Source organism: Gallus gallus, chromosome 1, assembly GCF_016699485.2.
Source record: "Gallus gallus isolate bGalGal1 chromosome 1, bGalGal1.mat.broiler.GRCg7b, whole genome shotgun sequence".
NCBI classification, from domain to species: Eukaryota; Metazoa; Chordata; class Aves; order Galliformes; family Phasianidae; genus Gallus; species Gallus gallus.
Window position 1 is genome coordinate 74,059,771 of NC_052532.1, and position 17,569 is coordinate 74,077,339.

General features: G+C 42.5%; 1 protein-coding gene across 1 annotated transcript; it reads left to right on the forward strand.

Moving 5' to 3' along the window:
* Window positions 1-8,361: 8,361 nt before the first annotated feature.
* Window positions 8,362-14,112, forward strand: KCNA5 (potassium voltage-gated channel subfamily A member 5). Its single transcript, XM_015292326.3, has one exon. It carries the CDS (start codon window positions 8,526-8,528, stop codon window positions 10,419-10,421), a length of 1,896 nt encoding a protein of 631 aa, XP_015147812.1. The 5' UTR covers window positions 8,362-8,525; the 3' UTR covers window positions 10,422-14,112.
* The last annotated feature ends 3,457 nt before the right edge of the window (window positions 14,113-17,569 follow it).

Consider the following 17,569-nt stretch of genomic DNA (forward strand, 5'->3'; position numbering starts at 1 on the left):
TCCATCAACTGCAGCTTTTCAAAATGCTGAATGAGTCTCTTCTGTTTGAACATATGAGGTATTATGTTTTGCTCCCAGACATGATGGGCATTGAACATATCAGTGTAGATCTCAGTTTTTCAGTTTTTCAAATACTTTCCAAGATTAGGAACAGTTTCTGAGCAGCACGCCCTTGCCTTGTTGAAGAGCAAGAAACTTAGCAAATCTATCACCTATACTGCCAAAGCAATCTGGCATGCAGATTAATCAAACTTTCTGAGCTCCAAACCCAGAAAAGCAACAGACAGACTTGTTGATCCCAAGTGAGCAGCATTAACACACTCCATATTTAAAAATCTGAACCAGTAAGATTAAGTAGCCATTTTGCTTTGAGGTCTAAGTGTTTCTTCTGCTTCCAACCTGGACTTGAACAGCTCCACGGTGGGAGCACTCACAACCTGTCCAGACAACCTTGTTCCAGTATCTCACCATCCTCACAGTGAAGATTTCCTTCCCGATACCTAGTCTAAATCTACTCTCTTCCAGTTTGAAGTAATTTCTCCTCATCCTGTTGATACATGCCCTTATAAAAATTCCCTCCTCAGCTTCCTTGTAGGCCCCCTTCAGGTACTAGAAGGCCACTATAAGATCCCCCTGGAGCCTCCTCTTCTCCAGGTTGAAGAGCCCCAACTCAGCCTGTCCCTACAGGGGAGATGCTCCAGTCCTCTGATCATCTTTGTGGCTCTCTTCTGGACACACTCCAACAGCCCTATGTTCTTCTTATGTTGGGGTCCCCAGAACTGGATGCAGTACAGCTGGGGTCTCATGAGAGCAGGGTAGAGGGGCAGAAACAACTTCATCAGCCTGCTAGTCAGGCTTCTCTTGATGCAACCCAGGATGCAGCTGGCCATCTGGGCTGTAAGTACACATTGCCAGCTCATGTTGAGTCTTTCACCAACTGACACCCCTAAACCCTTCTCCTCAGGGCTGCCCTCAAGCCATTCTCTGCCCAACCTGTATCTGTGCTTGGGCCTGTCCCCCACCGAGGTGCAGGACCTTACACTTGGCCTTGTTGAACTTCATGAGATTGGCATGGGCGCCTGTCCAGGTTGCTCTGGGTGGCATCCCTTCCCCCTGGAGTGTCAACTGCACTAGTCAAATTGGTGTCATCTACAAACTTGCTGAGGGTGCACTCGATCCCACTGTCCTCGTCATCTGCAAAGATGTTAAATGGTATTGGTCCAAGCACTGGTCCACCAATCCCTGAGGAACACCACTCATCCTCGGTCTCCACTTGAACACTGAGCCATTCACCACAACTCTCTGAGTGCAACCATCCAGCCATTCTTTGTCCAGCAAGCGGTCCATCCATCAAATCCAATTTTCTTCAATTTGGCAACCAGGATATTAGGAGGGACAGTGTCAAGCTCTTTGCGCAAGTCCAAGCAGATGATGTCCTTTGCTCTTCCTTTACCACTGATGCTGTAACTCCATCACAAAAGTCCACCAAGTTTGTTAGGCATGACTTACCCTTGGGAAGCCATGTTGGTTACAGCCAATTACTTTGTCTTTATCTCCCATGTGCCTTAGTAGGGCCTTCAGGAGAATCTGCTCCATGACCTTGCCAGGCACAGAGGTGAGATTGACTGGCCTGTAGTTCCCTGGATCTTATTTTATTTTTTTTTCCTTCTTGAAAATGGGGGTTATGTTTCCCATTTTCCAGTCAGTGGGAACTTTACCAGACTGCCACGACTTTTCAAATATGGTGGATAGATTAGGAAGGGTTCAACTTGGCTTCATAGAGGGACTAATACTATAAATAAATCACTCCATTTTCAGAATGGGTGTGGGTGCCATAAGCTAATGTCCTTGATTGATCCTGCATGTATTTGGTCTATCTTTTTCAGTAAATGCTGTTTGCATATGTTCTGTTCTATTGGTGGGAATAAAATGGGTGTTGCTAAAGAACAGGACACAACTTCAGCATGCTGTTTTTTGACAGCATTTTGCATCTGAGAGACTGACACTACCACTGGATATCATGCTGTTCGACTTCCTCAGAAGCTTCTTTCTAGAAGAAGCCCTGCAGTGCATTTTGCCTGTCTCTGTTCCAGGAACTACACACTTCCCACTCTGCAGCACCTTTCCTATGGATAGATACTCCTTCATCACCACAGTGCTGGGAAAGAAGTTTTGAACCATGGCAACTGCCAGATGATTCCCTAAAATCTTAGTTACCGGTAGATTAAGGCTGCTGAAGTATCTACTGCCATACAAGATCTGCTGTTGCTTGCCTGGCTGAATAACAGCTGTTAGTGGGCAGGAAAGAAACTGCACACATACCAGAATGCATGCTGGTTATCTGCCATGGATTATTCCAAAACTGTAGGTTGAAGGTTTGTGTAACCTGTAGCTAGCAGTGTTCCCCAGGGGTCAGTACTGGGTCTAGTCTTGTTTAACATCTCCATCAAGGACCTAGATAAAGGGATAGTGTCCACCTTCAGTAAGTTTGCTGATGATACAAAGCTGGGAAGCAGTCTTGACACACTGACAGTGTAGGAAGTTCCATACAAACCTGTGGAAAACTTCTTTACTTTGAAGGTGACAGAGCACTGGAACAACCTTCCCAAAGAGCCACCTTCTCTGGAGATATTCAAAACCTGCTTCAACGCTTTTCTGTGCAACTTACTCTAGGGAACCTGCTTTGGAAGAAGGGTAGGACTAGATGATCTCTAGAGGACCCTTCCAACCTACAATATTCTGTGATTCTGTCCTGCATTGAAGTGAAAGTTCACCTGAAGCATTTTATAGCTTGTCTGTCAGGTCTTCTCCTGTCTTGTAAAATAGTTGACTGAACTAACAGTGGAATCATAGAATGGCCTGAGTTGAAAAGGACCACAGTGATCATTGAGTTCCAACCCCCTTGCTATGTGCAGGGTCGCCAAGCACTAGACCAGGCTGCCCAGCCTGGACTGGAATCCCATCTCTCTGCTTGATCAGAAGCAGTAAGCTGAATCCTGACTTCAGACTTCAGAGTAGTTCTCTTTGGGGATAACTGGACAATATACTTCTGAAAAGTGAATCAGCTTGTGGAGCCCTCCTAGGACTATTGTCAGTGGGTTCACCAACGAACTTCACTTTCATCAGCAAGAACAGCAGTTTTTTGTTAGTCCCCTGCCTCTGAATAGCACAATCACTTTTTGATAGTGTGTTTGTGTGCAGAAATACAGTGGCATGACATGTATTCATCTGCAAAAATAGTCCTTACTGATGAAAATCCCAGAAGAGTTTGGGCAGTCAGCACGGTACAGTAGATAATTCTCTGGTACCAGTAAGCATTTGGCCTTCGTCCGAAAAGGACCAGACTCAAGCAGCTTCAAATTAATAAAAGTAATATTAATAAAGTAATATTTTGAAAGCAGGGACACAGTGACTGTGAGCTTATCAAAGGTTTATCTTAAAGGTTTGTATGCCTTACTAATACTAGCTTCTTTGCTCCTCAGCCTTTCTTATTGGGATGCTGAATTCATTTGCACACATCTTCACATATGATTATTGGGCCCTGCCCAGCCTACAACCACAGGTGTACCTGTGGTGAAAGCATTATCTAGCCATCATGCACCTGGTAATTTATTTCATGTACTCATCTCTACACTTCCATGTATCAGATTTGAAGGCACCTGCTGTCTGTCTCTGTCCTTTCACTGGCACAAGTCTTTTTGTTTGCTATTCATGAAATCACTGTGTCCTTAGACATCCTAATACACCAGTGTGAGAGGTGAACTGGCTTATATCTTGCTCTGAGTGGTACTTTCAGAAAACTGCCTATAGGCCTTCATGACTACATTTGCTTCAAACTAATAAATCCCATTTTTGTAATGAAATGGAGAGAGAACTTAAAAATTAGACTTCATCCTCTTCCGTTTTGTGTGGCAGCTTCTTCCCCTTCTGGAGCCCTGAAAACACAGCTTGATATTGAGAGGTGTGGGGCAGTTACTTGGGAAAGCTTTGGATTCTTAGTATGGGAGGAGATTCAACAGCCTTCTTCGAGTTCCTTCAAAGAGTCATCTAACTGCAGGCAAAAAAAAAGGAGTTAAAGAAAACTATGTGAGTTTTACTTGCTCTGTAGAGAATTCTTTTTCCATTTCCTCCTCTCTAAAGAGGTGACCAACACCATATTTTTTCAAAGATACAGAATAAAAGCAATGTTTCAGACAAAGACAGTGATTGTAGTTAAGTATGTGGGAGAGGTAATTCCACATAAAGAGAGGTTACAGAAACAACAAGTATGCTGTTATCAAAAAAAGAAAAGAGCTAGAGTAGTTGTAAAATGGTGCATAGAGGACTGGCCCAGAATTGTTATTTATTCTGAATGGCAAAACAGAACAGGAAAACATTGCATGAAAATGAAATATATTTGTAGTGCAAAAGATGGTACAGATAATCAGCTTTTATTTAACATACTTCCAGTAGGTAGAACTCATTGTTACAAGATACTGAGACAAGTGACTTTGTAAAATATAAAGTAAAAGGATTTATGTTTAAATGAATACAAGTAACATCTGTACTTCTCTCTAAGCTAAAATAGAAATCAAAACCACAAAGGGTATAATAGTCTGATGAGCACCGGGGAAGAGATGGAGTCTCCCACCTTTGATTTTCATATTTCAAGATCCCAGTTACCAGTTCATGGCAGAAAACTGATGCAAGGGCAGCCATGGGAAAGGCTGGATTCCAAACCTGCTCCTTGCGGTAGCTGGCAAGGCTCAACATTTGGTGGATATGTGGTAACCTTCTGTGTTGTGGAAAAGGCTGCTGGACTGGGAATGCAAGTTTTTCAAGAGCGTCATGAGAGGCAAGCAGGCAGTAGTCTGGGTTGAGGACACTATAAGTATGTATCATGTTGTGATATTCTTTATGATGGGATAATCATTCTTATGTCTTATGTAGGATCTCTAATCTGGCTGCTTCCTCTTCAAGTTCCTGCAGTTAAGTATTACATCACAGTAATACACTGCAAGTCAAAAGGGCTGGAAATTATAAATTGCAAGTTTGGATGATTCATACTCTCTGTCAGAATCTAATATTTTGAGGTTGAAAATATCCTGTTGCAACTGGACATATAAAAACCTCTGGGCTAAATGCTGATCACACCAATATCAGTGCTGAAACCTGTAGATTTAACTGGAAACAAGGTGGCACAGCTGTGTGAAAAATAATGCATGTGGCTACATGGAAAGGTTTTGGTGTGAGCGGCAATGAATGTTAGGTAGGCTAAACAGATGACTTTCAAGGACACAGTTGTGTACAAATGTTCCCCTTACAAAATGTGAGTCTTCCTATCTTTTCAGAGTAGCTTGCATTCGTAAGATATAGAGCATAATGAATAAGCTTGATATCTGATAGTGTTTGGCATCTTTCCTACTGTTCAACTCAATGTACAGATGTTCTGACCAAATTAGTTTTGAATTAACCAGACCATTTACTCAGTGCTTACTTTCTCCTGGAAGATTAATGGGAGTGATTCTAATTTTAATTATAATAAAACACAGAAAATAAAAAATAATTAATATTTTATGTTTTTTCCTTCATTTATCCTAGTGATGTAAAGGTTCCAGAGAAACTTAGACTTAAAACTGCAAAACAGCATAAAAGGCAGGAACACAGTTGGGTTTTAACAACTGGATTTTTTCAGGTACTATTGAAAAATATGGCAGTGTATGGTTTGTTTGTTTGTTTGTTTGCTTTTTAAGACATAATTATTCTAAACAATTAATTAAGCAAAGATAGGACGCAGTAGATTGCTTTGCACAATAAATAAAATCTGTTGATAAAACATCTCCAAGACAAAAATTAAAAAAGATCAGCTGACACTTATACATAGAACTATGTGAATTTGCTGAATACAGTAATGAATAACTTCATGGATTAGGCCTTGATAGATGGAGTGCTCAAATCCAGATGTTTACTGTGATTTGTCAATGGCCTGTACTTAATCCTCCTGAACAGGAAATAAGAGTCTTTTTTTTTCTGGAATCTCCCTGGGGACTGTGGCAGACTATGTTGCTATCTCTGGCCTGAATTATCACAACAGAGGATCAGGCTGCTGGGGAATTAACCAAGTGGAGGAGGCACAGATTTGCCTTTAACTCCTTCAATTTCTTCTGTTCTCACCATCTGCCACAATGGGACTGTTACTTAGACAATTCAAGGAGATTAAAAAGCAAGTTATGCATGTTGTCCCACAAGGAACCTTCATGGCATCCCTCCCCACAAAATATATTGAAGCCGACGTCTGGTCCCACTACCAAAGGGAGGGGCTGTGGGCTGATCAAGTGTCTAGAGGCTGGCAGATGTCTCTCCATATCTCAGCATCATATTATTGTTTTGTGATGCTGCAGTTCCAGTTGCTGTCAGCAATTGCTTGTCTCAACCAAGAGTGAATGCTGGTGAAAAAGCTGGATGCCTCCAAGGTGTCCTTGGTATATCAGAGAACATGTGTCTGTGTATGGGTAGATGAATGCAACATCTGCAGACTGCCTCTATGTCTCATCTCTCTACACGTGAAACCCCCAAATGGGATAGGTCATTGATTTTGTAAGAAAGCACCTACTGAATGACAGCTCCCAGCAGATACTCCTGCTGCATAATGGCATGTATTGGGTGATCCTTGGATCAGCCAGTTGCATCTGTCCCAGTACCTTATAGAGAAAGGCCAGAGAACACCTGAATATACATAAAATGCAGATCTAACTACTGAGCGAAGCAATTACAGAAGTCTCAGATGTGGTGCACATTACTGAATAGTTCTGTACACAGGTGTGTGTAATTCAGGTTCCTGGCAGGGTGCTGTGCAGAACAGAATATTTTCTCCCCACAGAGAAGTTGCTAAGGCACTGTTGGGAATGCAGATCCATTTTTAGAGAGAAGATAGGTAAGCTTCTCTGCCTTCTTTTGGAAGTATGTCCTGTATGACAACAGGCATGATGACTATATTACAAGAAATAAGTGGCAGTGGGAGCTAGAGAGAATGGTAGGTTTGAGTGTGGATGTGCAGGAGTGTATGGAACTGACTGCACATGTGCATGTGCTCAGAGTAAAAAATGCTTTTTGCTAACTCACAGGTATAAGGAGAAATTTGCTTTTGGAATAGATATTTCTTCCCCTCTCTTTAACCCTTTCCTCCCATCTTCCCTTGTACCCACATACGCAGGTAACATCCTAAATTCTCAGAACTGTTAGAGCTGCAAAGAAGGTACCCAGAAAACACGACTGTATTTTCCAACTGTATCAGTTAGTAATCTTCATCAGGTTTTCAGTGAGGCTCTAGAAAACATACTGTAATTTTGTTTCTAGGAGTTACTTGTGTGAGTAAGTTCACAATGGCAGAACAGGTCTGTGCTTAGCTCTCAGAGGCAAATTACAGATCATAGACAAATCATCATTTATAATAATCATTCAATATAATTATGGTTTTCTGTTTTAGCATGCCTTATAATATCTTTAGGCATATTTCATACGCAGAGGTAATGGTTTAAATTAAGTGAAAAGTCATTAATTGCAGCAAATCTAGGTTTGATGAATCTATCATTACTACTGCAAGGATTCAAGTATCACTGCAATGATGCCACCTAGAAGGCAAAATGTTTTTTCATTTACTATATTTTACATCTGATGTTATGCATATGTATAGGTTTTAATATGTTGTTTGTATATATATTTAGAATATTGTCCTCTAGACCTTGAAGTTCTCAGTTTGAACCCAGAAAGTAAGACCTCAGCATTGATCGTATTACTGAAGTGTAATCAAAGTCATCATATAAACCTTCTTCAATTCATTTTCTTTAATAAAATGCAAGTATTTTGAAGTCTATCAGCCTGGGATGTGGGTTTAAGAATACATCAAAGGTAAAGTATGGTCCCAAATTGCAAATGCTAATATTCAGGTAAGCCGGTGGAACGGTTGCTATCTGCTGGCCTCAGAAGCACCTTTTGGAGGTGCGTGTTAAGGGAGGGGAAAGGAAGGGAGCAAAGCAAAACAGATCCCATCCCTTTCTTTGTTCTCATTAAGCTGTGGGGGCAGGGAGATGGGGCACGCACCAAAAGGCGCTCTAGATTTCATTTTAGAGGTGCCCAGGAATTCCAGCCGGAGACCTCCCCGGCGCAAGGAATACATACCCGCTCGGGGTCACACCGTGGTTCCCTCCGCTGCGGACACATAGTGGCTGGGCTGGGACACGGGCGCGGTTGGTACCACCTGCGGGGCGGGCGGTGCTGTGGCAGTCCGATGCCGGGGGAGACTGCCGCCGCCACCGCCGGGGAGAAAGCATCCTCGCTGACGTCAAGCCATCAGAATGATCGCTCGTTCATATCCGGGTCCCTGGCCGGCTTCCCCAGGCCGCGCTCTGCCGCACTCGGCCGCCGAGCACTGAGGGAGAGGCGGGCAGGGCGGCCGCCCACCCGTCCGGAGGTGGCTGGCGGCGGCGAGGCGGCGTGCACAGGATGCCCGCCACCGCATTGGAGCCCGCCTACTGCCGCTGCTGCCCATGGAGATCGCGCTGGTGACTCTGGAGAACGGTGGTGGCGGAGCCATATCATCAGTAGAGTATGCCACGGCAGGCAGCACCAGTGGTAGCACCAGGGCTCGGCGACAGAGCGAGCTACTCCACACCGCGGGGTCCACGTTTGTTCCGAGACTGAGCGACGGCAAGGAGGGTACCCCACCGCCCTCACCGCCGCCGCAGGTCGACGAGGAGCGGGAGAGGCTCCCGCCAACCCCCCGAGGAGGAGGCGGGAGGCGCTGCAGCAGCAGTGAGGGCAGCATCAACGGCCGGGCGGCGTCGGGACCCCAACCGCAACCACACGCTCCGCGCTCCGGGCCGGCTGCAGAAATGGATCCCCCGGAGGAAGGGGGTCACCGCCAGGGCATGACCATGGCAGCGGCCGGCGACGAGGAGGGTATGAAGGCAGCAAGCCGGAGCGCCATGCACCATCAGCGGGTACTGATCAACATCTCTGGGCTACATTTCGAGACTCAGCTGGGCACCCTCAACCAGTTTCCTGACACACTACTGGGAGATCCTGATAAGCGCATGCGGTACTTTGACCCGCTCCGCAATGAATACTTCTTTGACCGCAACCGGCCCAGCTTTGATGGCATCCTCTACTTCTACCAGTCTGGGGGCAAGCTCCGCCGGCCTGTCAACGTCTCCATTGATGTCTTTGCTGATGAAATCCGCTTCTACCAGCTGGGCAAAGAGGCCATGGAGCGCTTCCAGGAGGATGAGGGTTTCATCAGAGAGCAAGAGAAGCCCCTTCCCCACAGTGAGTTTCAGCGCCAGGTCTGGCTCATCTTTGAGTACCCTGAGAGTTCCAGCTCAGCCCGGGCCATTGCCATTGTCTCTGTGTTGGTGATCCTTATCTCCATCATCACCTTCTGCCTGGAGACTCTGCCTGAATTCAGGGATGAACGAGAGATACCCATGTCCTTGCCCCCACAAAGTGGAGGTTTGAACGCCACAGCTGGAGACTCCCCACCCATGCAGTCACCCAGTAGCATCTCTGACCCCTTCTTCATCATTGAGACCACTTGTGTCATCTGGTTCACCTTTGAGCTCCTTGTGCGTTTCTTCACCTGCCCCAGCAAGCCAGAGTTCTCTCGCAACATCATGAACATCATTGACATCGTGGCCATTATCCCCTACTTCATCACCCTGGGCACAGAATTGGCCCATGAGCAACAGCAGCCTGGGGGTAGCAGCAACAATGGGAGTGGGAGCCAGCAACAAGCCATGTCCTTGGCCATCCTCAGAGTCATCCGCTTGGTCAGAGTCTTCAGGATCTTCAAGCTCTCCAGGCACTCCAAGGGGCTGCAGATCTTGGGACAGACTTTGAAAGCCAGTATGAGAGAGCTAGGCCTTCTCATCTTCTTTCTCTTCATTGGGGTGATCCTCTTCTCCAGTGCTGCCTACTTTGCTGAGGCTGATGACCCCGAGTCTCATTTCTCCAGCATCCCTGATGCTTTCTGGTGGGCTGTGGTGACCATGACCACTGTGGGCTATGGGGACATGCGACCTATTACTGTGGGGGGCAAGATCGTGGGCTCCCTGTGTGCCATTGCTGGTGTGCTCACCATTGCCCTGCCTGTCCCTGTTATTGTGTCCAACTTCAACTACTTCTACCACCGAGAGACAGACCATGAAGAGCAAGCTATGCTCAAAGAAGAACACAGTAGTGCTCAGAGCAGCATAACTGGGGTAGATGGAAAGAGAAGATCCAGTAAAAACTCTCTGAACAAATCTGTTGTGCACTTGGAAAATAATGAAGGGTTCAAAAGTGCCAGCCCTTTAGAGAAAACCAATATCAAAGCTAAAAGTAATGTAGATCTCAGAAAATCACTCTATGCCCTCTGTCTGGACAGCAGCAGGGAAACAGACCTGTAAGGAAAGGAGAGAATTGTAGTTAAAAGATGCAGCAGAATTTTCTTGTGTCAGAAACTTTCTGCTATATCTATTATTTTCCTACCAGTTGTTGTTTTGTTGTTTGTTTGTTTGTTTGTTTTAAATCAGACTATATTTTATAATTTGATCACTGTCCTGAGCAGTCCTCCAGGAATAATTTTTTTTATGTTATTTTTCCATGACACAAATAGTCACCTGTTTTTAAAATAGATTGAGTAAACTATTCTCCAGGATGCAGGAGCTGGTAAATAATGAAAATGCAAAATCTAATTTGTAGAAACTTTTATTATCAAATGATGGTTGGTTTGAAATGGTCATTTACAATCAATACATTTTCTGCAAATTATTAAAGAGCTTGGGGACGTGTGCAGAGAATGAATGAATTTGGGATGGGAGGGAACAATGAGGGGGTTTTGTACTGTAGTTTCTAACTGAAAATATTCAAATTTATTTTGTATCTATATAACTTTATTTATGGGTGAAAGGGGATTTCTTATTCCTGGGACATACCACTCCAATAAAGCAGTAGGAACATTGGCAGATCAGCACTTGCAAAGTTTTCTACTTCTGATCACTACAGATCTGATTGTCTAGTATGAAGAGTGAATTCGGTGCTTTTAACCCTAGGACAGGAATTTTTTATTATTGATGAGTTGTTAGTTCCTTGTGAGCCTTAAATTATTAAATATTGTATATATGCTTCTTTATAAGTAATTTTATTAATCACCTGACAGTTTTAGAACTTCTAAATATTCAGTCTTGTTCTTTCCGTCCTCCCCAAAAGAAATACGTATATTACAGTTTTATAGTTTTGTTGTTGAGATTAAAATAAAATTAAAAAAAATAAAAAAAAGAAAGAAACCAACGGTCTGCTGTTACTAGATTTGATCCAAGTGCACAACAGATCAAAGCCAGTAGGTAGTGGATAGCTATGATAGCAGTAACACGTGAAAGTAGAGTATATGCTATGTTTATTCCACACTCTGGGTTACTTTGGCACACCTATCAGTCATCTTCATGTGTCCATACAATTAATGTACCTAGTTCATTATTTTTAATTACCATAGACTGAAAACAAATGGCACTAACAGATAGCATGCCTTGCTACTTAAATAACCATTGTGTGGATTATACCTTGGACTTGGGAGGAAAGCATCACCTTTCACCAAAACACATCCTTGTTCCTTTTATTTCCAAACCCAGTGCAGTGGATTTTACAGTTAAAATATTTATGAAAGACTAATGACAAATTATCTTCACCCTGTTAATGCAGCACTGTACAACTTACTAGTGAAGACTGACAAAAAGTTGTTTCCTTGAATCAAGGAGTTGTGTTGCTACATTTCTTGCAATGGATGTCTCTTTTGCCCTCAGTCTCTTGTTGTATTGCTGAAGGATGTTTCATGCCTTTACCAGGTCCAATGGCACAGCAACACTTATTATCAGCACTCCAGGTTTGTTTTGATCTAATTTTCTAATGTACTTAAGTAACCATTAAGTCAGGATTATGGTTTATGCAAGTACCTTAGTTATATACATTGTGCTAAAATTTAAATCAACCTCAAAGAATAGTGTTTTGGCATTTTTAGCCTAGACTGAAATTGTGCTTATTTGTCTCTTACCATGCAGTTTAATGATAATGGCCAAATTAATGACATTTTTTTCCTTCCTATTAAGTAAAAAAGGCATGGTGAATGCCAAGTAAGTAGAATTTTTTGTGTTTAGTATGAAGAACCATTACACAGATTTTATCTCCAAACTAAAATTTGGATAGGGGGAAAAGCAGGGAAGAGGTTGAGTCTGAAAATAGAGAACTGGATCTTTCACATTAACTTTAGATGTTGGGAGCTGCTTTGCTTGTTTATTGAGATGGGGAATGGTGTTAATAATATGCTTAGAAACTATCTGCAACTAAGTGGACAAAGTACAGAGTCCAGTTGCTCTCCAGATTCAGGCAGATCTGTTTGCTTTAGTGGGAGCACTTTGCATCAAGGTGATACTTCGGGTGGAAATGATGAAGATGAAAGCACATCATGCCTATGTTGAATGGGTCTTAAAAGCCCGTTGCTGATAGAAAGAGAAGAGCCTGGCCTGCCTCCTTCATTTCAAGTTTTCTTCCTTCTCTCTGTACCCACTTGTTACATGCCCTGAACTGGTTTTGTCCATTTGCAAGTACATGTGCAAATGATGTCTCCTCTTCCAGGAGCCCTTGAGTTCACTATTCTGGCAGAAAATCCAATGCAGCAAAAGCAACAACAACATTGATTTTTTTTTTTTTTTTTGGTTGAATTAGTGACTTGGAAAGAAAGTGAATGTCAGAATCAGTACAAGAAAAGAAGGGGGAAGCTCAGGGGTTTGGAGAAGTAAGCAAGTACAGAGGACTGGAATCCTCACCCTTCAGTGACATTAAACTCTTAGATTGTTGTGACTGCTTTTTGAACTTCATTTAGTGTTTGTGGAGATTACCCAGAACTTCATCTTGAAACATTCTGGGGGGCTTTTAACTTTCCCCTGGAGGCAGTCTGATCTCGATTCCGGCTGTAACTGAGAGTAGAATTTGTCCTAATCAAGATCAAGCTCTTTGAGATCTTGATTTCTTCATGGGGTTGGACACTGGCTTGTCAAATCATTCCTCAACCTTCAGTTTGAACATACTGAATTTTTCCATTAAAAAACAAACAAACAAACGAACAAACAAACCAAACCAAACAAAACAAAAAAACAGCAGAATTTTCCAAGAAAAAGAAAACTAAATGCTCACAAAATGTGACTTGGCTTCCTAAAGAGGTGTCTAGTGCAGTCTGGACTCTGTTTTGACACTGTCTTTACAAGGAAGTATGATTTCTGTTGGCTTATAAGGCAATATAATGCTAATAAGGGACTGGTGCCAGACAGAGTAATGCAACTAGAAACGTGGTTCTATTACAATTAGGCCAAGCATTTACCATAGGCTCAACTTTAAGCATTATTTAGCAGGTATTTTTGGTGTACTGATCTTTGAAATTATTACGTAATATATTACATAATATAAATAAAAAGAAAATATTACGTAAGATACGTAAAGATGAGCTATGTACCCTGCTTAGGGCAATCAGTTCCCACTGGACTTAAGTGCAGTTATTTAGGTACCTGGTGCAGATCAGGAGCCTGAAAACAAGTGGTGCTGTAGGATTTTGGAATATGAACGTCAGATTCTCGCTACAGAATGCCTATTCCTGCAGCCACTACTCATCAGAGCAGTTCTTTTGAAACGATCAAGTTGCAAACTGAGTACCAGGACTGTCTTCATGAAGAACCTCCACTTCAGTCTGGATGAGAGTGTGATTACACTGTCTACTATTAAAAATCTTCTCTTGCACTAACACTTTTGTTATCAAGAGTCATCACTGAGTTCTGTAGGCACCATGTATCTGTCTATGCCCAGGATATAGAGGACAGAAGCCTTGTAACATGTTGATACAAACTGCTGCTGTAAAAGAAAGAGGGAGAAAAAGATAACTAAAACTGAGAAAGTTCATGTAAATGTGAAAGAGGAAGAGAGTCTAGGCTGTGAATGCAATTCTACACATATTCCAAGAAGGAAATTTCTCCAAACTGTTAAGGATTTTATGTTGGCTAATCTGAAATGAAAAGCAATCTAAATAAAACCACTTTGGAATATAATAAACCACAATATATCAAAGCTTAATGAATAACAAATCATTGTAAACCTTTAAAAAGGGGGAAAAAATGCTTTTTTATAAACTACATCATGGAAAATTCCTCAGCCCTATCTGCCTGTATGCCTGTGTGCCATAGCTATTAGTGGCTTGTAATCTTCAGCAAGATGATATATACTGAAATCCCCTTCCATTCTTAGATATTGAACTGAATATTGAGTCACCAATGACATGAGTTTTGATTACTCAGCATGGCCCCAAGGGTAGTCTATATTCCCATTTTATTTTTCTATCATTCTAAAAATAAACAGGAACTGTTATATAAAACATCATTCATCTCCCAGTGCTGTATGAACAGTAGTTCTCATAGAATGATCTTATACATACAGTTAATGTAAGAGAAAAGGCTGTGGAACGGAAGACCAAAATAACTTTTTGAAGTTTGGATTATTAATTGAATGCAAATCTGAATACAACACCCCAGTCTTGCCAGTGAAAAATCAAACAGTGAGAGCTATTGCTTGTCGTGAGATTTGAGGGCCTCTATTTCTGAATCCCCAAATTGCTTTGTTAATTTTGCTTAACTGATTTCCCAGTGCAATCATATATCTCTGTAAGTAGTTTTCACCAAATTCAGATCCTCCCCTTTAAACTGAAATTAGTAAGGTCTACCATACAGTATTTCAGAAGGACTCAAACTCTCTTGAGAACTTGGTTTTACCCTAATTCTCATCAAAGCTATAGGGAGTGTTTGATACCAATATAAATTTATCTAACTGACAAATTTTAGCTATTTAACGTTTTATCAAATGATTCATCTTTAACACTTGCCCACTTGCCTGTGGTCAATAGGGTGTGTGCAATTCGCAATCAATTCCCAGCATTTTACTGACTTGTTGTAACTCCTGCTCACAAAAGTGAGTACCCCTGTCTGATGATATCACAACAGGTGCCCCAAACTGAGGTATTACTTCATTTAATAACACTCTTGTAACTTCTCTTGCCTTATTTGTTCTACAAGGAAAAGCTTCTGGCCAACCCGAAAAAGTGTCTGTCAGCATGAGTGAGTGCTGATACCCCCCTTTTCTAGGAAGTTCTGAGAAATCTATTTGCCATTGCTGTCTTGGAATGCTCCCTTTCCTGATAGACCCCATTTGTACCCCTGTTCCTGGTATTAGGATTGTTCTTCAAACGAATTGCACATTGTTGAGTAACCTGTTTCACTATGGTATACAGATTACAACTGACAATTACTTTGTTCAAATACTTGTAAAGAGCATCTGCTCCCCAGTGTGTTTTATTATGATCCCTTAGAACCAATTCCCATAAGATGCTAAAGAGTACAACACGTCCATCAGGTGTATATGCCCATCCACTGGTTTGCTCCTTTCCTTCTTGATCATTAACTAAATTCCTATCTTTGGAATATTTTACTGGTTCTGACTCAAGATCATAGATTTGAAATTTACTGTCTGTAATTGAAGCCGGTTCACCAATTTATTTTCCTCCAGCTGCCTGTTTTGCTGCCTGATATGCCATCCAGTTTCTTATACAGTGTTACCTTTTTGATGTCCTCTGCAATTTATAATAACCACACTCTTTGGCAGATTTACAGCTTCCAATAGATGTAAGATCTCTTGGGTATGCTTAATTTATTTTCTCTGTGCTGTGAGCAACCCTTTCTCTTTCAAAATGGCACCATGAACTTGTACCACCCCAAATGCATATTTAGAATCTGTCCATATATTTACTCTATTTCCTTTTGCCAACTCTAAAGCTCTTGTCAAGGCAATTGTTTAAGTGTTCTGAGCAGAAGTCCCCATAGGTAATAGTTTTGCTTCAGTTACCTTGTCAGTAGTAGGTACTGCATAACCTGCCTTACAGTTTCATTATCTCACAGAACTGTTTCTGATGGTGAACCAGGAATCCTCAACATCATCCAATGACTCCTCCTTTAGGTCCACCTTACTGGCATAGGTAGTCTCCATTGTTTCCAAGCAGTTGTGCACTACCAGCTTGGAGGTGGTTTTGCTGAGGAAAGATGCTGGGTTCACAATGTTAGTAATTACTATGTTGACATCCTCTTTTTCTGCCAGTCTGGCCTTATATTTCAGAAATCTGGGAGAGGAAAGCCGGTGGCCTCCCTTCTGTTTCAGAACTGTGGAAACCAAGTGGGATACCAATACAGTCATTTTCTGTCACAAAGTAAATTTGTGAGCTTCCTGGAGATTAAGATCAACTGCCACCTCTGCTCATAGGCACCCCAGCCAACATCTGCACACAGGTAATAATTCTTGATTTAGCACAGAGTAAGAGACACCTGTATCCACCAGAAAATTAACTTCTTTACCTTGCTCCCCTATTTCCAATTTAACCAGTGGTTCTGCTAGGGTAGACTCCCCAGGTTCCTGTCATTCAGCTTCTGTGATCAGAGATGGTTCCCTCCCACTCAGCTTGGAACAGCTTCTCCACCAGTGTTCCATTTCCGTGTAATTTGCACACTGTTTTTGGTCCAATGGAAGCAGAACCCTCCCTGGGCCCTTCCAGGCCCCCTCCCACCTCCCCCAAGGAGGTCTCTGGATCCCTGGGCCCTGCTCTAGTGCAGCAACAGTAGCATCTGCTTCTGTTCTTCCCAATTCCTTTCTTGCATTAAAATACCTGTTTCTATATACCCTCCAAGCCTCCTCAGTTAATTTCTCCATGTCCTTTACTTCTGGTTCTTTCAATCTGTTATAACTTGCTCATTTATGCCTTCCTCAGCCTATGCCTTTCCCAAACCTTTTTCACTTTCCGAACTTTCATCATTACAATCTACTAACATTGTATTTCAGTTTCACCTCTATCCCCTGGAGGCTTCCAGTGCTAGCACTGGGACATCAGGTTTCCTAGATCTCTGCATCAAGGAAGGTGGCCTGAATGAATTCACGCGTCTTCACAGAAGTAATAGCGGAAACTTTTAAAGGCTCTTTATTGCCCGAATCAGCTCGTACTTATACAGAAATACAGCAACTTATAATTGGTTAGCACACAGAAATTATGCGTCTTGCTCGCTAGCTATTGGTACAGCATTAATCATCACACGGCTTTTTTCACTGTTCTTCGCATTCCACTGTCTTGATCTCTTTCCAGGCTAGCTACCCCCTTATCTTAACAGTTTTTCTTCCTGCTTTGACAGCTTCAAGGTCTCATTGTGTGTTGTGCACATAGCACTCGAGCTCACAAATTCTTGCACCCTGAGCCACCCTCCTACATTTGCAGATAAAGATTATTCTTCCTTCCAGTGTCCTGTCCTCTCCCCCCTCCCCATTTGCAAGTAACACACTGTTTACAGGAGGAGTCTCCGGTCCCTGGTTCTCTCTGAGTTTTGTTTGGGTGCCGATATGTTGGGGGGAGGGTGGGGGCAGTGTGGGGGTGTTATCTTGCTGGCAACCATCTTTGGCTAGCACAGATCATAAGCTCTAATGCATTCTA